This window comes from Pezoporus occidentalis, unplaced genomic scaffold (genome assembly GCF_034315485.1).
Source record: "Pezoporus occidentalis ecotype Australia unplaced genomic scaffold, CSIRO_AGI_Poc_V1 ctg194, whole genome shotgun sequence".
NCBI lineage: Eukaryota > Metazoa > Chordata > Aves > Psittaciformes > Psittacidae > Pezoporus > Pezoporus occidentalis.
In genome coordinates, this window is record NW_026913791.1 from 242,134 (window position 1) to 264,856 (window position 22,723).

The following is a 22,723-nucleotide window of genomic DNA, read 5'->3' on the forward strand; positions in this document are numbered from 1 at the left end:
GAGCAGCATTCCAAGTGTTGGAGCTTGGATCTCTACACAATGTATGAGGTTTGGGGTCGGTGTTTTGGATAGCACCTTTCATAAGCAATGACTTTCTGTCCAAAACCTGATGCAATGGTGACTTTTCTGAAATTCGGAACACATTCCTCCCCCTCCCTCCAGCTATTTCTAATGCAACAATCGACTAAGATCTGTTGTAGACAGACTGTATAGAAATGCAGATAGACACTATAGAAATGTGTAGACCCAGTACAGAAATGAATCCTACAGAATTTCTGAGAGGATTTGCTTAGCTTTCATTTTCTAATCCAGCCTTTGATACTCTTTTTCAATTGTCATGAATAATTTTTAATCAAATATTTATTCTATAGGCAAATTTTGTCACACTTTAAGAAGTGGTTAAAGTGAAGCTGATAGAGCTTTGTGCCTTGCTTCGGTTGCAATTACACTTCTCAGGCTCCTCAGGCCTTATTCAATTTTTCTCTTTCCCTCTTTCAGCCACCTTTTGCAGGAAGCAATAGATAGAAACATCTGCAGAACTCAGCTGAATTTTGCAAGTAGCAGAGGATGCCAAAGATGCTGTCTTCTTAAAAGCTTATTTGCTGGGGGAGAAGGAGGCAATTAGGTGGGTTATTAAAATGCAATTTATGAATGGAAGCACTCAGTAAGTGTGCCTGTGAAGGTGATTAAATTGAAGTGAGAACAACAGTTCGACTGGAATGCAGCAAACTGTGCTTCAGGCAGTTTCAGTGTTTTTCTGTGCACAGAGTGGGGAGCTTAAATAGATCGTTCTCAGAATCACCATAAAGTTGCCTGTGATAGACTTATGAGACGGTATTTTCCATACTGTGATAACTTTTATCTCTGGAATAGTTATACCCTGAAAGCAGTATAGACATGTCACAGAATTGTCTGTAAATGTGTTTTGTACAATTACTTCTTTCTTTATTTAAATCTCATAATTAATTTTCCCTGAAAGCTCTTCAAACTCAGTTTGGGATCTGGGCTCCAGGAACCAGCCAGGTCATTCTCACAAACCATTTGTGTTTTGCAGGCCAGACAGTGTGCTCATTCAATAGAGATGCTTCCTTCTTTGTGCACAGATGATCTTTGTAATGGAATCCAGCAAACAAGCCAGATGGCAGTTTCTTGATGTTTCTTTGCATAGAAACTTCTAGAGCAAAGTGAGATGTCAGCATTTTGTGAGTCTCCGTAGATAGGTTTGTGAACCAAGCTTGCCTGGGCTCGCAAGATTTCGTACATTCATGTCTGCACCATATACCACGTAACTGCATTGACAGGTCTTGCAGCAAGTGTCATGGATGTTGTTTCGAATACTCATGGATGATAAGCATGTAAGTGTTCATTTCATTTCAGCTTTTTCAGGATCACATATTGAAAGATGGTACGATTTTGAAATGAAGAAATGGTAAGTTAACAGTAGGGTGATATTCACATACACATTCTGTCATGTCTGCATTTGATTTCTGAACTCTATGAAATGCTGTATACATTTGAGGATGCTGTTCTGAATGACAAATGTATGACCATGCCCAAACGTTTACACAAATGTATGACTCTAAGCTACACTTTTGTAACAGGCTCAACAGTGAGATTTCCACAAAAACAGTGTAGAGAGAAACCAGAGCCATGAGCAGGCAGCATTTCGTTGGTCTGTGCCAGCAGAATCTTTTTGTGTCTGTGTGGCTGTCGTGAAATGCTGTCATTTTAGCGTAAGAAAAGAACATGGGATGTTCAAAAGCCTCTTTATAAATATCATTAGTGATAGCACATCTCTTCCAAAGAGGGGACTCTGAGAGTTTGTATTTTTTTGTCGGTTGTTTTTTGCCCCCAGAGGTGGTCTCCGTTATTGGTTACAGAAAAGCAAATATAATCTGGTGTCAACACACATTCCATTGTAGGGTGTCTGCAAATCGAGCCTGTTTCCATCTCATGTTTCAGCAGTCAGGGATTTCCATTCCCTGGTACCGCATGCACAAAATGTACTGGATGTGAATGGATCTCGTGGACTTATGTGCCTTCAGATGGACATTGCTGCATGGTAAAGCAGGGCTGAGTTGACATAGTACTAAATCAGTGATTTGTGAAGGAGGAAAGACCAGATTCAGCTGTAAATTTATCATGGATGGAGAGGATTTGCAAAGTGGCAAGGACAGGGAGGGGTTGTGCTGTATCCCTGTAAGAGAGGTTTGAAGGACTGACCCTCTGAGGCAGACAAGTGAAGTCTGCAACCCTGGCAATTCTGATACTGCAGTGTAGCATTCAGGGGTTGTTATGAAGCTCAAGAGCTTCTTCTCTGATGGATACTTAGAGGGAAGGAATTAAAAGAACTTTCTGGTCTAAAGATTTCCAAAACCTGACCCAATTACTCCTTCGGTATAGATGGGGAAATGAGATGCTGCCAGTTGCTGGTAATTAGATTTGATCCAGTGCTTTATTGTGTTGTGCACTGAAAAGCTTCTACAAGTTCAGGGTTGTTTGGACTTCATAAGAACAGGTGAAGTGGAAGGCAGTTCACGAAGTGGGAGTGGTGCATTTCACAGAGATCATGGCATTTGGAGACAAGGCAACCTTTGTATATGGTACAATCTGGGAGTAAAGATTGGGCGTAGCACAAAACTCACTGTGCCTTCCAGCTGTGCCTGTCACACAGCACTGTGTGACCTGGTAGAATTTTACCATGCTTCAGACTGATCCACCTTTGGACGAGGACAGGCATAAAATATTTCACCCGAGAGACTAATCTCTCCATTAAGTGATGAGCTACAGAAAATAGCAATGTGTATAATGAAAGTGTCTTCTCAACCCTCGAGCTCTATTCCGCTGGAATATGAAGACTGAATTGAGGCAGTGCTGATGGAGTGGAAAGTTGTGGCTTAGTTGCAGTGGCTGTCCTGCAGAAGTTTCTTTCCAGTATTCTACAAATTGATTGCATGTGCCACAGAAACTTTTCAGCATTCACTTCAACACTTCTGTACAATAATGAGCATAATAAGTTTTGCATTTTTTAAGTTGTGAAGGGCAAATTTAAACCCAAAACAAAAACCCACAAAAGAAATTTATTTCTCTTGGAAGATATCCTCTGCTTTGTGCACTCTACTGTTCTTTCTGCTTTTCCTCTTTCTGTGAGCTTTTAAAAATAATATGCTGTAGGGAAATGCATCTTGGAAGTGTGGGTGTTTTATGATGGAAACTAACACTGAGATCAGCATTTCATAGCACTGATTTCACTTGCAAGTTTTTTAAAATGAGTTACTTTTTCTCCCTTAATGAGGATTTCTGCCTGATTTAGTGATTAAATTGATAGTGTTTAAGGTTTTGGTTCAAAGTTTATGAAGACGTACATCTGTTAAACTTTGTGCCATGTCTTCTTCCCCACGCAAATATTAAGAACTAACTTTTTTTTTTCCTTTAATGTATATGCACAAAGAACACTGAAGCCTTCTCCAAAACTGAGCCAGGTTTGCTGCTGTGGCCAGCAGGCTGAATAAAGATGTGAAGTGTATCAGTGGAAGTTACTTTGGTGGCATCACTTAGAGCAATCCATTGACCAGAATAAGCTATAGCAGGAGCAGACTATTTCGAGTGTCACAGCAGCGCTGGCAAAGCTCCAGCTTAGTTGCTATTTCTTTTGAAGCAGGTTTTTTCACACTGCTGACCACTACGCTCTGGTGACAGCTCTGCAGAGACCAGGCCACTGGGCTCTGGTTTATTTGGGCGATTCATGGCATGTAATGCTAGTTCCTATGTCACTGTTGACTAATTTGAAATAGCAATTACATTTCCTTTCTTGCCTGCCCCAGGACTGACTGGAAGCATGCTGTCATGTATTAAATGCATGACTTGATCCACTGGTCTTGCATGCAGTGAGCATTTAAAGCTTAGGCTTTGTCCTTATATCCTGTTCCGCTACAATGGTGCTTATTTCCTTCGTCAAATGCTTTTTACCAGTGAAGAGTGTCACTAAGAATTAGATAGAGCTGTTTGGTTTTTGTTAAGTTAATTTTTCTGTACTGGTTTTCCTGTGCAGGTTAAGTTTGTGGTGCAAAATATCATGACTCAGATTGTGATGATTTTAGGGTCCCCTTACCCCCCTCAGTCTTCATAGTGCAAATGGAATGACAAATGGCCATCGGTGTATCACTGCAATGTGTGTTTGTGTTCTGTACAAATCTTTTATGTCCCCTTCCCTGCATTTGTCCTTACCTTTGAAGTCTTCTTGTTTGTATAGGTTTTCTGCCTGTGCTTTTGTTGCTCATTTTTGTATAGCTGTTCCATCTCTTGCAATCTCATTTGCAGCTGAGTGATGAGGTAGCTTTTTAGTGTTTCATGCAATGCTTGACTACAGATGTGGAGGCATATTAAAAATACTACTGTATGGGAAGTTTTCCAGTTTTGTCCAACACAAACAAATAGTCCCATTGAATTCCAGTAACCTCTTTCCATTTTGGCTTTGTGTGCAGCCTGGTTACAGCAAGGATGCAGTGGGGGGAAGCACATCCTTGCTCACTTATTTTGCCTTTTTTGTTAAAACATAAACCTAACCTGAGCTCTTGCCTTAAACCACACCAAATGTTTCCCTTTGGAATTTCCTTCAGTTTGCTGTTAACAGACTTGCATCATGCTATATGTCTGCACCCTAACAGGCTCCAACTGATCTGATGGCCAAAGTGATGTCAGCAAAGTACTAAAACCTTATACCTTGCTAAATGTGCTTTATTTTCTGTGTCCTCCCTATACATCAGGAAGTATCTAGTGTCCTAAAAGCTACTGATGCTATTTTAACAGCTGTCTGGGTTGTGTGAAGGATTAGGTGTCACTGGGCATCTCCTATTGGAGTTAAGCTTGTTCTGAGAAACCAAGTTACTGTGATGACTTTCCTTGGCTGCTGGAAAGGTTAGTCTCACTGTCTGAGCTGGATGCTTTGACACTGCTTTCAGTAAAACGGGAATGTTGTTAGATCTTGTGGCTGCCTTGCACGTTGAGTGTGGCAGGCCTGTAACTGGGCTCTAGTGTGTGAGCTGATGTTCATTGTACGTTTTTTTTTGTGCCCCCCCCTGTATTTTATGTATCTGTTTATGTAGGGTCTAGCTCCTGTATCCTGTGTCTACAAGTGACCTCTGGTAGATGTCAAGGAAGAGTATAGAAAAGCAGAGAAAATGTATTGTGACATTTTCTGGTGGAATTCTGCCTGTCACCTTAAGCTGATGATGTGTCTTCTTAGCCTTATTTCAGATGTTCAGATGGGTTGCATAGGTGAGGATCTCTTTTATCCCATGGTACTGTTGTTTCTTTGAAAGTCTTTTAGAGACACCTTGCAAAAGTAGCTGTGGAACTCAGAGTGGGTCTTCTTGTCCACTTGCTTGAGAGAACTTGAAGAAATCTAAGTAGCTTTGCAGGGCATGGCTTTTATTACCAAAGCTGCATTACATCTTAGCCAGTGTATCTTCTTTATGACTGCTAATTCTGGTCTTTGTTAGTTTTCTGTGTTTTGTGACTTGTCTTGTGTAGCTTCCTGTCTTGCCTTTCTTCCTTACAACTCCCAGTCAAAGCACTCCACAGTGAACAAGGAGCACTGTAAGTTGATCGTCTGCTGAGTGGTTTCTCTGGCTTGATCTGGTGTTCAGCAGCAGACAACATGAAGAAGCGTCTCCCTTTTCTGCTGGCAGTGCACGAGTGTGTCCTGTGAGAGCTGAGTGCCCTCCTCCTGCAGAAGGGAAGCAGATGCTGGGTTATGGCCTGTTTTCTGCACGTCTGTGTTTGTCATGGAGCCTGTTCTACAGGCAGCTGTCATAAAAGTCACCATCTTTGTCTCCACTGTGATACTGGAACTCCATCCATACAGTGGTAAAAGGGTTTCATTTGACATTTTAGGCTTTTTTTTTGTGATTTTCAGTGTAGAAAACATTTAACAATCAAATGGTTTTAGTGGTATCTAGTGTAAGCAAAGCCATTTTACAGCCATTTTACAAAACATCCTTTGAGTTTTATACTTTTCTGCTTCAGTACAGAGAAATTTCTCAGAACCTAAGACTCTCACCCTTTTGTATTGCCTTTTTTTATTTTATCTTTTTTTTAAAGGGTTGTCCTTAAATATTTTTCTTCTCTTTTCTCCTTATAAAATCTTATACATGTGATGGGCAGGGTGTGCTTTTGCAATAGGCGGCTGGAAACTCGGAAGTGATGAGTATTAACTGGGGTACCAGGAAAATTGAAGTACTAATGCCTGTGAAATTTTCTTCTCCTCTGCACTATATTTTGATGATTTAGAAGTGGTTCTTTCACTGTTTAACTCTTTATGGCTTTTTTGTTTAGCTTTTTAGTTGTGGGGTTTTTTTTTTAATCCCAAAGCTGTTTTTCATTGAGCTAAGAACCGCATCTCCTTGCATCAAATAAACTTTCATTAGTCAGAGGTGATTACCAGAATTTTTTGAGGAGTTTATATGGCACTTGTGGTCGATTCGTAGAACACTGGAGTTTCTGCAGGACAGGCATTTCTCCTGCGCCACAGCTTTTCACTCCAGCTCCAGACAAGACACTGGTCTTCATATTCCAGCAGAATAGGGCTTGACACACAAACCACATTTTATTCCTTACTCATTAGATATTCCTCATCAGACCCCCACAATGTTTTTCTTGCTGGTTTTAGATGATTGTGTCTTTGCCTCGTTAGAGCTATTTCAGGTAAAAATCGCTTAATTTGCTCTGAAGATTGCCTGAGAAGTGCTGCAGGGCAAGACCCAGGTAAGCACCTCCTGCAAAATATGATCCATTTTCACTCCTGCTCACACGTATGTATATGCAATAGGTGAAATTGCCATCATATGTTCTACTGGCTAGAGCCAGTTCTAAGGCTGCAACTTGGTCTTCGCAAGTTTCATAACCTCCCCTTTCCGTGGGTTCCTTACCCAGGAATAAACGGTATTAACTTGTCTTTTCAAGGTGCTTTAACACTTTGGATGGAAGGTTCTCTTCAAAGTGAATCATGGTTTTGCTTTGTACCGTGATGCTGGTAGCTGAGCATCTTGCAACCATTGTGCCAAAATAACAGCAGCAGTTGGACTTTTCTGTTCTTAGCTGCAGAGATACTTTGTTTATCATTCTCAATTCCACTTGTACATATCAGAGCATTTCTTTGAGATGAAAAATAGCCACTCTGGTGAAGCCAAGCATGAAAGCGTAAGGTATGCACAGAGTTCAGAACTAAAGTAACATAGATCTTGAAATTGCTGATGCCTGTAAACACCGTTTTGCAACAGTTTTTAACATGTGAAATGATGTGTGATGAAGATCATGAATCGATCAAATTATAGTGAAGAGTATAAGATGACAGCATAGGCCAGGGAATGGCAGCAGTGCCGAGTTTGTACTGTTTATCTCTGGTCTGGCAGCATTTTCTATCATGAATCTGTTTAGTTTATAACTAGGCTATAAAACCTTAGTTCGGGCTGAAATGTAGCAGTATACGCTGTGGTTCAAAAATTGTGCTTTTACAGAAAAATACATCAGTAATTTGTAAATTAAAATTGCAGCACTTTAAAAGCTATTTATATTCTATATAAATCTGTGTGATCAATCCTATTTAAAACTTGCTGTCTCCTTTGCTTCATCAGATTCATTTTGCAGTGAGTTTTATGTACACATGTCATGACTTATTTATACTTCTTGCCATTAGAAGGGGGAACTTGCTGAGACTTGAGGAGGTTGCTGGGTCAAGGCTGAAGTGAGTTTTGGGGTTGTTTTGCTTAAAAGACTGGATGTGTGTATGGGTAACAAGAACACAGTTGTTAGTAACAGAAACTGAAGAAGGAATATTTACCATCCTTAGGGTTGCCCTATTAGAAGTTAAGATATTTAGTGTCAGTTTATCCCATGTTTCTTCTTCACCTTCTTCATGCTTCATCTGCTCTACTTGGTATTGACCAGTGTTTCAGACAGGAAACAAGCATGTGGAGCACAAAGGAGCCTGTCAAGTCCCCATGTTTCTACTGAATACTGAAAGTAGATCAGTGTAATCTATGTTAAAATGATTTTGTTTTAAAAATAATGTAACAAAACATTTAGCATACACATCCTGTGGCCCTTCATTAATGGAAAAATAAGAGCTCTATTTTAGAATGGCAAGGTCTTTTTATTATTATATCACTAATAACAAAAGGATAGTGGCATCAGAGGACCTACTATGATTTGTATGATCTCTTTGCAATCACATTAGAAATGATCTGTAATCAGTTTGACAGAGTTCATCAGTTTGAGCAATATATGCTGGTTGCACGCCCCAGTATGCATGCTGAAAGGGATGTTCAACTTACCATTAGTTCAAAATCCATTCTGTCTGTTGTGAAATCCAGTGGAAGGAATAAAACATCAGTGTAAGGGGGAGAGTTAAACACCAGCTGACAAGAGCCAGGTTACAAGCAATTGGCAATAGAGCTTTGTGCTCAGTTTGTATGCCGAAAGGGGTGTACCAGGAAGAACACCGAAAGACAGCTTTTAAGGCAAAATAAGGTTTAGTTTCTTGTGGAGGGCTGCAGCAAGGGGAGTGGCTTTTGCAGGCCTGCCTTTCCGCTCCAGGCAGTGTTACAGGGGTAGCACTTTTTGCCTCTGACAGGGCAGTTCACTTTGTCCCCAGAGAATCGGGGTATCTGTAGGGTAGCTGCAGCTACTGCCGTCCAGTTTTGGGAAGACCGTGGGTTATAAGTGGGTTTAAATGATAGTGAGTTTGGTCCCAGTTCTACGTATCACCTCTAAGGTTCAGCTTCTTGGATTTAGACATTTTAAGGTAGTATTTTTGTTCTAGCTTTAGCAGCTGTCTAATGAGAGACACTTTTTATCACCTGAGGTATAACGCTTCATGCAATAGTTAACTCCTACTGATTACTTTGAAGAAATTAGAGATTCAGTGTTTTTGAGGCAAAAGGAAAAGTAATAGTGTAACTGAAATCTTCTTTATTCACAAGAAGTAATGTAACCCAGTAATTCACACTGTGAGGCTCCACTTACAGCACTCGCATTGTCCATCCTGTGGCTTGCCATGCACAAGTACTTCATGAAGAAACTGCCAAGTGTAACTTTGCTTTTTTCAAGGGGACAGTTTTGTACTCTTGAAACTCTTTTCCCATCCCATATTGAACACGATCCAGGATCTCGGAGGTCAGTGGAAATCTTGGAACCATTGGAATGCCAGGATGTTTGCAGCTGCAGTGTTGTAATATTTTGTTTTTGCTAGTGTGGCTGGTACTGTAGAACCTGGTAGTTTAACATCTTAATTTCAGAGATTTGGTCATGGTGTTTCCTGTTTCATAGTGTGTTCCCTCAGGAGGGTTGCTTCCACAGCCTCTTGCAGTGCTACAAGAGGCAAAAAAGAACACAACCCCTCCAGCCTTAGCCTTCACTGAAAAGCATGCTGCTATAACCAGTGATCTTTTTGTATAAATTTTGCCCTCCTTCCTCCTACCCCTAATTAAAAAACAGCAGCTTGACAGCACAGCAGCAAATGCACATTAATATCAAACAGAATTTTCACTACCGTTTTCTTATTAACATAGGACGTCAGTATGTAAAGTTAGCTAGATCTGCACATGGGACCATTCTTGCTGTTAAAGGCTTTAGGCTGGAACAGAGCCCCAGCTTTTTAAAAGAAATGCAACATTTGCAGATCAGATATTAATTACATGCTATATAGAATTGTATTTTTCAAACAAATTTTATAAATAAAAAGCTAGGCCTTTCAAACCATCAGCAATATTAATTTTGGATTTGAAAGATAAACAGCCACCTAACTGTGAATTAGAAAAATACTGGCCTAGGTTGCATAAAAACCTCCTTTAAATAAATACTGTAAGTTTTCACTATGAAAATTCAGTGGCATTGTACTTTAAAAAACTGTAATGATGTAACCATCTGTAATGATGCTCGAGTTGTTTATCACAAATCACATACACATACAGGAAGTCAGATGGCCAAAAAAGGCTATGTATGGGATTAACACACAGCTCGACAGAAAGTACTCTTGGTATGCTCTGCTCCTTCATCATAACTTCCTGACTGTTGTTGCCGTGATCAACTGCAAATCCCGGCACCCTTCTCCCAGAGGTTGCTTTGCTGTTCTAGAAGGTCCAACACCCCAAAGGCTGATAGAGGTGACTGTGGTTGTGGTCTTGTGCATTCGCCCCTCAGACCACCGGTTTAATCTCAGGGTGGTTTACAGTGAGTGGCTCTGGCTTCCAGTCTGGTTGGAAAAAGTGAATATTGAATGTCCGTGCCCAGTTCTCAAACACTCGTTTCTCTGTGATAAAACGGTGATGGCTGCCCTTCCGTCCCCGCTCGTGTGACATGTACATTGTACATTCGTCAGGTCCCAGAGGTTCATAATAATGATAAGGTACTGAAGGATGATTAGGATCCCTGTGGAAGAAAGAAAATAGATGGAAGACCGAGATGTTCTTTTTCACTGATTGAAAAGATGCTATCTTTAATGAACTGATGGGCTTAAATCCACTTTTTCTCCCAGTTAAACCAAATTTCTAGGTGGCTGCATTGGTTTTGCATATTTAATACATCAGAATACGGCAGAGGTGTTTTCCTTGTTCTTTCTATTGCTCTCCTTTAATCGCCTCCTCCCAGTTAAAGAAAGGACAGCAGCAGCTCAAAACCAAGGAAGAGTGCTGCAGGGCTGTCTTACTCTGAAATTTGAAGCAAAGTGCTTAAAACAGATTTATATCTAGATTGTGATTTGTAAAAAGCCTTGCAGAGGTGTTTACTGGGCTGGGGAAGAAGGGGAAGAGAGAGATAGAGGGAAGTGGTTATCTGTGTCACATCAGCTCAGAGCATTCCCAGCATGGTACACAAGGTTCTGAGGGCACGTTGCTGAGTGCATATGCATGCTAGGTCAGTGATAGAGTCTGCTGTTGCTGGTTTTATATAATCATACATCTGATGCACAAATGAGTTCTTTCTGATTCTACAACAGCAACTTTCATGTATCTAAGCTAAAAATTGAAACTGTTCTGCCACAGTATACTCCTGACACTGTGAGCCCCCTGGCATTAACCGGCAGGAAATGTGTACTCCTGTGGTGACACACAGGGTATGCTGAAGACCAATTACATATTTAGGATGAAGTTCATTTTAGCAGTTCTAACCTCAATGTTTTGATGTTATGTTCCGTAAAAGGCACATCTGTATTAAAATAAGCCAGTGATTCATTCTCCTTTTGTTTTACTCTCTATGTTAAACTGTACCCATTATGTTTTTACTTTGGGCACAGGCATTTTGGGCTGACAAGGACACATACAACCCTCTATCATAAATTCAAAGAGAGATGCCCCAGACAGAATTAACCCAACTGTATTGATCTCCACAGCTCCTATCAACAAACTGTTTTGTAGCAGCAGAAAAATAAATCCAAATACTACCATTTAATGAAGTCTTGGAACTGCTCTGTGTTAAAGCCTGAGCTAAACAGGACACTAGTACAGAGCAAAAAATCTCATGCAGATTCTGGGCTGTCAGCTCTAATATAGAGTTGATTATTTTCATTTTGAAGAGGTACTATTTAAGCTTACTTTCAATTGAATGAATCTACAACCTGTCAGTATTTTGTCCTGGTCATTATTTTTACTGTGTAATTCTGTCACCTACACAGTTCTCTAATTTTTCTTATTTTGCCATTATCCATATAGTATACGCACTGGTAATGTACAATACTGCTGCTGCTTTCCATTTGTACCATAGATTAATGTTTTAATTCAATCAATCTAGCTTCCTGGTAACACAACACAGTGATCAATCATACAGAATAACAATAAAATTACATTTCTAGAATAAGATGGATTCTAAATTTACTATATATATATTCCCACCGGAATATGTAAGACTGAAAAGAAATCCTTCAATACCTCACCTACAGAAAACATATTTGTAATGTAAAATATAACCCTAATCTAATACTTTTTTAAAAGCTACAACTATTAGATCTCACTCTTCAATTAATTTTTACAGACTTTTTTGATAAATTGGACCTCTTATTATAATCTCTTAAATTAATTATTTTTATGGTTACTGTTAAGTCTAACAGGACACATTTTAATGTACTAAATGCACAGGCCTCTGCCTATCATTTAGACTGCTCTTCCTCTCTGCACTGAAGCTGGATTTTACTCTTGTGTTCTTGAGGGTAAACCTGTGTTGCTCTGGGTAAATGAACTGCTTTAACATGGGGATTAGTAAAGTTGAAATCAGACTTTGAACAAATGCAGTCACAGTGGGGAAAAAGCCCAGCACTGCAGTAGATTTGGCCAGGATCCTCCACTGTCTGTCTCCTCACCCCAACCCTTTTTGTTATGAAGGCCTGAGTTGGGTTTGCAGAAAATCAGTTGCTGTACATCTCTTCCCTATTCCTTTGCTGTAACTGAAATTAGCAATGGATGGAAAGTCGGGTCATTTTTTTTTTCCTCCACACAAAACCCAGAGTATACAGGTACAGGGTGCTGGTGGATGAAACAGAGGAAGGAAAAAAGGCTCGATAGTGATCCTCTTGCTTCTCCCTCACTCTGGTAACTTAGTATTTACCTAGGATTGCACTCTTCTGTTGCCTCTTGGAAGAAACATTTGGAAGCCTCCCAGTAAGTGCTTTCTCTCTTACATTACTAGTATTCTACCGGTGGATATTTTAGCAGTGGGTTCCCTTTTGAAGACAGGGATTCCACATTGCATCAAAGGCTCTGAAGCTAGCACCAGAGTGTCCTAAGCCCTTAGCTCCAGGCTGTATAGTGGGTCACTGGGTTTGGCCCATCAGAAACAATCCAGAGCCAACTGCTACACAAGGCCTGGGAGGAAGAGAGGCACGGGAGCATGGTTTGGGCATCCTGTGGGGTTCAGGCATCCCCTGATGGGTGCTGTCAGGGCTTGCATTCAGGTCTGCTGGCTGAACTGGATGTGAATTCAATGCAAAAATGAAAATGCTGGTAGCTTTAGAATAGCTCTCCAAGCCTACTCTTCAGCTGACTGAGGCTTTGAGGCTAAATTCCAAATGTCATATTTTGGATTTAGGAACTCTGAAAGGCAACTTACTTAGGATGTTTTGTATGTAGTCTTTCTCCTTTCATGGGAGTTCTGGATTCCACTAGATTGCATGCTAGTAAGGTTTGCATTTGAACTCTGGCTTGAGTAGCTACACCGTAACCCAAATTAACTGTACTGTTATTTTCTAACTTTGCAATTAGCTTGTGTCACCAGCAAATGAAATGCATGAGTAATTTCTATACGGAAATTGCTTGCCACCTCATTTATTAACGTTAAAACAGATGCTGTTTTATCACTGACTGATACTGGACATTAATCAGTATTTTGTCAGACTTTGCATGCATATTAATATCACAGCTGGGAGAATCTAGGAAAGTTCCTCTGTAAAATACGCTGTACTTCCTGCCTAACAGCCTGCCAGCACAGCAACCGCCTAAGCACTTGTAACCAGTGTCAGTCTTCTACTGTTTGCCACTTCAGTGCACATTTTCCCACAGATGGTATCCACCCACAGTGAAAGCTGAAAATACAGCAAACAGTGTTTGCCTCATAAGAAACAAGGCAAAAAAACAAGGGCATCCCATATCACATTTTGGTCACATCTTCTTTTACAGATGAAGAGATATTATGAATCAATCCCCTGAAGCTGTATGTACGTTTTGTAAAATAATTTGTATTTTGAAGGGTGAATAAAGGGTCATTAATATGTTGAGTGATGGGCAAGGTGCTATGCCAGGACTGTGAAGCTTTCTGGATATTTTTTTGCCTTCTATTCCTAGGATCCCATTTTTTTGAGCTCTGGAAGAGTCCTGTTTGCCAAATCAATTATGCATTTTGTTATTAAGGTAATGAAGTGAGATTCAGGCATATGGACAAAAGGGTATGACTGTCTCCCACACAGTTTACGGTCCTGTGAGCACCCCTTCTTCCATTAAGCCCCAGGGAACATAAACTAGCAACAACTGCTTCTTTGCATTTGATTTAAAGCGACTGAAAGAGGAGACGGGGAGGTAAGAAAACACTAGATTTAAAAGCTGTACCCAAAGGAATAAATTAAGGGATTTCAAATGCCAATTTTCAGGCAAATTATCACAGATGGGAAATGGCCTGGCAGTCAAATGAGGATTCTTACAGGAAAATGATCTGGTTCCATAATTGGAGCAAAAATTATTCATATTAGTTAAAATAAAGCTTAGAATTAAGCTTTAAGTTTCTGGTAGTTCAAAAAGGCCCATGAAGAGGAGGGGGGTTAAAGAGGGCTTTTCTCACTAATACTTCAAGTCGTCTTTGTGTGCATGAGTAGCCAGATATACCTGCAAGGAATCAGCCTCTTGCTGCTACAGCTACTCCAGTGTTGGAGTTACTACAAGCTGCATTAAGGCTTGTCTGTGTCCTTCCCTCATACTGGCGATGCTGCAGAGCCACCACAAGAGCAGCAGCACTGAAGTGCCTTCAGGAATGGTGGTGCTTTCATAGGGAGGCAAGAGGAAAATCCTCCATATCCCAGTTTAGGAGGGAGTCCTGTGCATACAGCAGTCTCCTAAAGGGAGCTCAAAGAGGGAAATGCTTCCTCTCTGGGGTATTAGTTTGCTCCAGCAAAGGCTAGGACTGAGCACTGGAAAAATACATCAGGATGGCTTGTCTTTTTTGTGAGAAATGCACATGCTCTCCAAAATCTTTGCAATGTGCAAGGAGGCACAAGGTTTCATCTTACTCTAAAATGTGCAAGTCAGATGTATTTAACAACATCAGAGCAGTATCAAAGCCATTAACCCTTACTACAGCATAAATCTATAGCAAAATAAAGGGATCCAAAGTAACATATAGTTTTGCTGTAAAGTACTAAAAATTTATAATAATCAAGTCACCAATTCCAGTTCAGCTATAAAAATCAATGTCCAGTGAAAGTAAATAGAAATGAACCTAAAAAATGTTGTTGCAATTAATAGTGACAAATCTTTTAGTCTGTACTCCAGACTCCTTCACCAGGCTAATTTCCCTGCACGGGTGGGAAGCAATTTGGTTAATGATCTTAAGCTAATAATGTGTAGCAGAATCAACAGTATGATATTCACGGTACCTTTGAGATGTCCTTCACGTTACAGATGTGATACTAATGGAGTTCCATGACAGTGATCACCCACACTCATTACTTACTCCACAAATTAATACTTAAAAAATAATGGGTACTGCTGCAGTTTAAATTTGGAGATACTAACTCTGAATAGAGAAAAGAGGTTTGGGTTTATTTTAATCTTAGTGATTCTTTTGTTGCACAGCAACTGAAGTACACATACCATCTTGTGAACACACATGAGAAATAGGGTGGGGTTTGTTGTTTGGGGGTTTGTTTGGTTAGTTTTTGTTTTGTGGTTTTTTTTTCATGGTAGGTTTGTATTTTGTCTGACTGAAAACCAGGAAATGTGGCTTAAAATTGCAAAACACTTTTTTCTTTCAACTATTCTATTTTGTTGTCATATTTCTTTGAAAGGAAGCACTGTTTAACTTCCTAATGAGTGGCTGAAGAGCAAACTAAGAAGGTTAACTGTATTTATGGCAAGAGATTCCTTTTGTAGATCTTCATGGATAGCTTCTTCCAGGCATGGCAACTGCAGTTTTCCCCTTCATCACATGGCAAATAAACCTGAAGTAAAGACACTTTATATTCTTTTCATTAAGAAATGACCTTTTCCCTTTCATAAAAAGGGTGAATGTACCTTTATGTTAGGATTTTTTTATGCAGGCTGTAAGCATTATTACAGCTATCAGTGGAAGGACTGAGCACAGCCTTTTTTGTGTTATAATTTAGTGTTATATCCATTTTATTTTAGGATGTATCCTAATATAAAATGTAATAAAAATAAAATGTATCAGCTATATGAAAGCCTTTCATATGGTCTCTACCTGAAAAGTTAGTATTGAACTTTGCAGTGAATTGTGGTCTTCTGCATTTTCAGATCATCAGTTTATTCAGGAACTACTTCCATGTGCCACTGGAATACTTCTGGAGTAAGGCAGACCACCCACTTACAGAAACTGAAGAAGTGTGTCTTGGCCAACTGCAGTGACAGGAGAACTGAAATGCTGTGCTGCGAAAGGTATTTATGTTGCCTGGAATATCTGATCTGGTTTGTTATTTTCCTTGGAGAATTCATAACGAAATCTGGCAGTACATCACAGCATTTATCATTAGTGTTCTGTTATAATTTGTAGAAATTCTCACAAAGTGGTATTTAGTGTTGACATTTTATAGCGTAATTTCTTCCGTGATTTCTGCTATGTGCCCAGGACAAATGCAGATTCCGGAATGATCTTTTCAGTGCTCAGAAGGAAGTCAGAGCAGTCCCGTTCTCTGACAGATGAGCTAACCTGTCACTGCAGCCTTGCTCCCCTTGCTCTGGAAAGGATCTTGAATTAGTCAATGGACCAGACCTCAGTGAGATCACTCTATTTGCAACAGAAAATTCAAACAAGTACTTCTTAGTGAAAGGGAGTCGTGTGCAGTTGACAAAGCATTGCACTGATGCCACTGTTCCAGACTGCCAGTACCAGCTCTGTGTGCATCACTGGTCACTGAACAGGGCAGATGGGATGAGGACAAGGTGTGGCCACACAGGTACATTTTTCTGAAAGCCCAGAGTGCCAGGCCTAGGAATGGATGGACAGGTGATAGTTAAGTCAGCATAAAGATTGTTGATGTAAAACAAATCTGTATGAATTTATATCAGATCAGTACTTTGCATCATGTGGCTAAATGTGATTTTGGTCCCGTAGCTGAAATCCTGAAGACTGTTTCCCTGTATCACTGCTCCATAGCAGGAAACCTTAACCAGCACCTTGCATCTAAGTGGTGAATATGTCTGGAGGCACAACATATCCATAAAATGTACCCAAGCTGTTGGTTCATAAACAGTGTGAAAGGGGGTAGTGATTTAAGCTCAGCTCCCACTGGCAGAATCTGTGTGCTGCTGCTTCTGCCACTTGCAGCCCATGTCCTGAATGCCCCAAATGGGCGATTACAGGACTGATCATCTATTCTGTGTAGGTCCAAATCCTGTTTGGTTTTTGTTTTTTTTTTTGTTTTTTTTTTGTGGGGATTATCTAGGAAGCTAGTTTACTGGAAGACTGGGATTTATGTGACAGATCCAACAATTTTAATTGAGCTGCATAGAAAGTTCAATTTAGAAACTAGTCACTGTGAGATCTCTGTTCCTCTATTAGCTGGGGGGAAACTTTAAAACAAAAGTAATGTTTTCCAGTTCTACTTTTTTCAAGACTAATTTCATGCCAATTACTGCATTACTTTTAGCTGATAAATATATTCAGAGACTAAACGAAACCAGCAAGATGGATTAACTCTCCCACACTACAAACAACATTTTTAAATATTTTATATAACATAATTAAATGCTGTTTGTTGTCTTCAGAATCAGATCTTTGGACGTGTTAATTAATTGCTTTAAGAGGGCTGAAGATGTTGCAGAGAAAAAAAATTAAAAGATTCAGATATTTATCTGTAGCGTTCAACCTTGTTGGCTAATAATGGTTCCAAAATAATTCCTACCTGCAGAAATCCGGTGGCACCATGCCATAAACATTTATCCTGTCACAGAGCTCTAATGCGATAGACATTGTGAACCAGCCCGTGCTAAGCCAAGTGTTGGATATCTTCCTGAAAGCAAAAACATAATTAAGTTTCTAGGCTGACAAATAATTTGTGATATATCTGAAGCAACTTCTGGGCATTTTATTTTATTCTTGTGAAAGGTTATGAAAATTGGGCAACCAAGACTACTTTGCTTGTGCACCTTTTAAGGCTTTTGGTAGTGTCTTCTGTCAGCAAACTAATCTATGCAGAAAGTGTCCTTGCTGTAATTAATTTTGGGCACAGCAATGTTAATATTTAGCTGACCTTTTGTTAAGTTTACTGTAAGTGACTGAATCTCCATGTGCTATATTTATAATCTTCTGCTAGTAATGTATACACATCTATAATCACATACTAAGTGCTCAGGAAGATGCATCATGAGGGGTAAAGAGGGCTGCTTAAAATGCTGCCTCCCACAGCATGCAGAGGAGTGTGTCTGCTGGAGCGAGATTGAGCCTCAAGTGCTTGGTCTAACCCTCTTTCCTCTTACCCTGTCCATGATTTGATTTCTAGAAGCTCCCAGAACCTCACTGTGACTGCTGGCAGGAAACTCTTAGTTAGCTGCTATGCCTGTCCCTTAGCCAGCTTGGGAGTGAACCTGCCCGGAGTTGCCTCCCTGCCTGGTGGGCCCTTTGAATTTGAGTGACAGTGCTGCAAGGGAGCCCTCTAAGGCAGCTCCTTTCCTGGCCTTCTCTGCAAGATGGGAGAAATCTTTAAAAGAAGCACAGCTGATCCCAGCATTATTTATGCAAAATAGGAGAGATCTCCATGTAACTGCTCACAGATGCAAGAGATTTAGAAGCTGTGCTTAAACTTTGCTGTAGCACAGGTTCTGATCTGAAAAAGGGCAACAGTAATGTTTGGTCTTCCTAGCATTTGCCAGTTGTTGCTGTTCAGTGTGGATGAGCTGGGTACTATAATGGTTGCACAGCACATACACTGAAAGTTCTGGTCCTATGTTAAGTTCCTGCACTGTCCCTATGCTGGGGGAATTTTGGCAGTCTTGTAACAGGAGGGTCAAGGCAATGCCAGAGAGAAGCACATCTTAAAGGTGTTGTAAAGGCATGTTTAGCGGCAGCCCTAAATGACCAAGTTGGGCATCTCTCTTAGAAATGGAGGCATATAAAGTTGGGTATTTGCTCCAGAAAAAACAAGTTCACTCAAAGTCTCTCTTCAAATGTTGCTAAAGGAGACAACTGGCCTCCCTAATGCCTCCCACTCAGGTAAAGAAGTCCTGCAGGAAGAAATTCATGGTGGTATCATCTGTGAACCAGAAAGGCCTCAGATTCCTGATGGCCGCCTGTCACAGTGATTGGCTATCCTTTCATCTCTTGCTAAAACTGAGGCATGATGAGAGCACGCACAGGCTCATGGCTGGGTTGTGTGCTGTATCACGCTGTACTGATGTGGAATGTACATTAACCCCATTCTACTACACCTATATCTGCCTGACACCTGCGAAGTTTTGTGAGCCCCCCCAAAAAGCATAGCAAAGAACTCTCATCAGAGCAGTCACCCAGGTATCCCAGGTCTTGACCTCAGTCCAGGGCCGTCTTTTACAGTGACAGCAGGATGCACCACAATCCTGGAAGCAGGGACCTGAAGCCACAACAGCTACTGTAAGCCAGTGCCAGTGATCACTAACAAGTAATTCAGTAGGAAAGCAGCTTCCTAAGCTAATGCTGAACAAGTTGGTTCCAAGTAGGTCACCTAAGGGCAGCAGGAGGGGGATGTTTTGACCACTGTCACATTAAGGAATGCCTTATACGAATGTTCCCAGTTTCCTCAGTGAGTTAGACTGTTACGAAGGAAAAAAAACCCAAGTGGTAGTATCAATACCCGCTGCTTAACTAAAAGTGTCTGAAGGATGGTGGAGAGCCTGTGTAGCTTGTCCTGTCCTTTGTTGGGCATCTGACAGTGTGTGAACACCTGAAATGTACATTTTTATTGCTCCTGACATACAGACTTTCAGGCTAAGCTAGCATTTGGAGAATAACATGATTTAAGCATCTCATTAGTTCCAATTATGGAGCCTTATTTATTTTCTGAAATTGCACTTAAGCTTTGGGGGTGGTGGTGCAATTTGTCACATTGTCATAGCTAGGTCATAAGCTCAGCAGAGGCCTTCAGGCACTGAAACAATACAGTGAAACCAGTAAATAATTTTTGGTTCAAAATCATTAGGAAAGGGAGAGATAGGGAAAAGTCTAAAAAAACAATCGCGTTCCTGAGCCTGTGAATTGCTAGGTAAATCAGGAACACGGTCAGGCTAAGAGTACTTTGGAGTAATGTGCACAAGGCCACTGTTTTACCCGTCTAAGACTTTACATTCCAAAACCAAGGGAGCAATTATATCTAGACCATGACCGAAGTGGCTGTGCTTTACACAGGTCCAGCAACCCAGCTAGGCTGCCTGTCGGGTTAGTTTTCTTTTTGCTTACATACACTTACTTTGTAATTTAATGTTTTCAATAAATAGGAGAATAACTGAATTTAAATAAACTGGCTTAAAAGCTAAACAATGAAATAAAATTTAAAACTTAACTCAAGTATCACTCTAGCCTCTTTAAATACCATGTCTGTAGGACAGCAATACAGACACAGGGTTACAGTGTCTTGCCTTTTCAAGATCTGAAGAAGAGTCCAACAAAAGAATACTGTTTTTATACCTACTCAGCTGTAATGGAAGGATATGAAGAACTGTCATGTGCTTATTAGGGGAAATTATTAGATATTCTTTTATATCCTGAACTAACACACTGTGCTGATAATTCTGTAGTGCACACTAAATTACAATTAAAGGCCTTTCTGCTCCACCAAAATCTCATTTATAATCTCTACGGAAATACTCTTCCTGCAGTTATTTCATTTATGCTTCCTTTATCTAATTACTGTAATATTGGTTCTGAATCATATTTTCTTAATGTGCCCTTATTCAATTATAAAGTTATTTTGAAGTACAGGTACTTTATAATACCAAATATATTGCTCTGCAGCCTTTGTCATTCACCAAACAATTTAAGTGGCAGTGTTTTCTGAAGGTTTCCCTTCATTTCAAAATCAGGTGGTTTTTTTTTGAAAAGCACAATACATCCAATTACCTTTATTCTCATCATTCTCAAGACAGAAATGAATGGTTTGATCATTGCAACCTTGTAATCAGGCTTCTCTCTCCCTCCTTTGTTTTTTGCAGGCACTAATGTCAAGAGCTCAGCAGAAACCTCACAGGGAACAGCAAGCAGCATTCTGGGCTGTACAATGTTCTGCTCCTGCCCCCACAGCTACATAAATTTTCTCCCCTTACTAATTCCTTCCTACCCGTGTTTCTTTTCATCTTCCCTCTCTTTTGCTGTACTGCCTATTCATTTATTTTCATCTCCCGTTTTAATCTTCTTAGTCCTTCAAGTATGCTGTATGTGCCCTCTAAAGGAGCAGTTCGTACACAGCAGAGCCTGTGATTTCTTAAAAGCAACAGGACTTATTCATGCAGCTGAATTTTGCTAGTGTTCATGTGCCCTTGATTCACACTGGGAGTATAGGGTGCCCATGACTGAGTCTGCTATAAACTGGTTATAATGTCATTAATGTCTCAAATGCCTTGAAAGTATTTCAGAAACCAAGACTGAGCCTGGTGCCTGTGCAGAAACAGAAATGCTTTCACCACATGCACAGCTATAGGCCTCTTGCTCCCCATGGGTGGTGCAGAACCAGAAAGAGGAGCTTGCACAGCAAGTATCAGGAAGGGAATGGGACTGTGGCTCTCCCTGGCAGAACTGACCAGACTGAAGCAGAGGAGGTAACTTGTTCCTCAAAACTGGGAACTGCAAGTGGTCTTACACTGGAAAAGTAATCCAGGAAAGGAGGTGGCAGTGTGCACTCCTTGTGTAAAGGATCTGACCCTTAGGGCTGATGGTGGGCCATGGTACACTGCAACTGCAACTTTGTTAACTTACGTGCCTTTGCAAACAGTGGGCATACAAATAGATAATCCTTTGCACTGTTCTTGAAGGGTTCAAGTGCTTAATTCACCTTCTCGCTTCACTGTACTTTAGGTGAACAAACCTGGGAAAGACCGTAATACATCAGAACTGGCAGGGTATCTCCCCTTAGTATCCCTCCTCGTTCTGACAGAGGCAGTCTCTGGCAGAGACCCAAGCAATGCTTTGAAGATGAAGAGAAAAGGACCTTTAATGGTAAGAAACTGACCAAGTTACTGTGAGTCAGTCAAGAACTTAGATGCATAGTTCGATACACTATAACTGAACAGAGCTCTGCAAGCAAACTGAGGGGGTATGACAAAGGCAGCGAAATGCCAAGCAAAGATACAGTCACCTTCAGCTAAAAGGATACAAAAGCTTCCTTTAACACTGGTTCTGCCTTTGTTGTGCAGCCCAGAAAACACAGTCCGTGCTCTTGAGTCCTCCCTCCCACACACTTTGGTGTGTATGTACAGTATTTGTGAAGCTAGAAAATCTCACTATGAATTACTGCACAATAAACCTACCTCTTCATTTGTACCGAAGTGGTGGGGACCCTGTTCCACTTTTACAGCAGCATATTTAATAAGTAAAAAATAGGAGTTCATTAAAAATAAATTTATTTCTTGCTAGGAAGTCTTTGGTTTAAATGTCCATTTTCAGACATTATATGCTCAAGTCCTGCAGTGGGTCACTTACTAAAATTTGATTTGAAGATCTGCCTACAAGTCATAAACAGTCTCGTAAAGATGTAACTATCGTAATAACTTTCCTTTTCCCGGTTGGAAGTATAAGATGAACTGTTTTGAAGCACCTAATGTATAACTAATGTTTATTTGTTTTACAAGAAGCTTTACAGCTGCAATGTTCCAAGAATGCTTAAATTCAATAAACAGCTATTATAATTCACTGAATGGTGACATTTCCTCTATAAGAAAACATAACCTATCCCTTCTGATTTTTCAGAATCAGTAAAAAAAAAACAACTTCCAGGTATATTATCCCAAAGTGAGACTTAAACAGCTCCTGCCTCCTTGGCTGTGTAAACAGT

At 40.3% G+C, this 22,723-nt stretch overlaps 2 protein-coding genes and 1 long non-coding RNA gene across 6 annotated transcripts in view; 1 reads left to right on the forward strand and 2 right to left on the reverse strand.

Moving 5' to 3' along the window:
- Positions 1–22,723, reverse strand: part of EBNA1BP2 (EBNA1 binding protein 2) — a 498,012-nt gene that overhangs the window by 64,473 nt on the left and 410,816 nt on the right. The window lies entirely within an intron of this gene.
- Positions 8,956–22,723, reverse strand: part of ST6GALNAC5 (ST6 N-acetylgalactosaminide alpha-2,6-sialyltransferase 5) — a 126,373-nt gene continuing 112,605 nt past the window's right edge. For 3 of the 4 annotated variants that reach the window (XM_062617244.1, XM_062617241.1, XM_062617243.1), the window contains 2 exons: positions 17,612–17,719; positions 8,956–10,428 (listed from right to left, as the gene is read on the reverse strand). In XM_062617244.1, coding sequence (XP_062473228.1) covers positions 10,197–10,428; positions 17,612–17,719 — 340 coding nt within the window. In that variant the 3' untranslated portion in view covers positions 8,956–10,196. Of the gene's footprint in view, positions 10,429–16,142; positions 16,445–17,611; positions 17,720–22,723 lie in introns of those variants that run through there. The other variant, XM_062617245.1, reaches the window with a different exon arrangement.
- Positions 16,019–22,586, forward strand: LOC134162925 (uncharacterized). The gene is made up of 2 exons (XR_009964490.1): positions 16,019–16,145; positions 20,889–22,586. It is a non-coding gene; the product is annotated as an uncharacterized LOC134162925 (long non-coding RNA).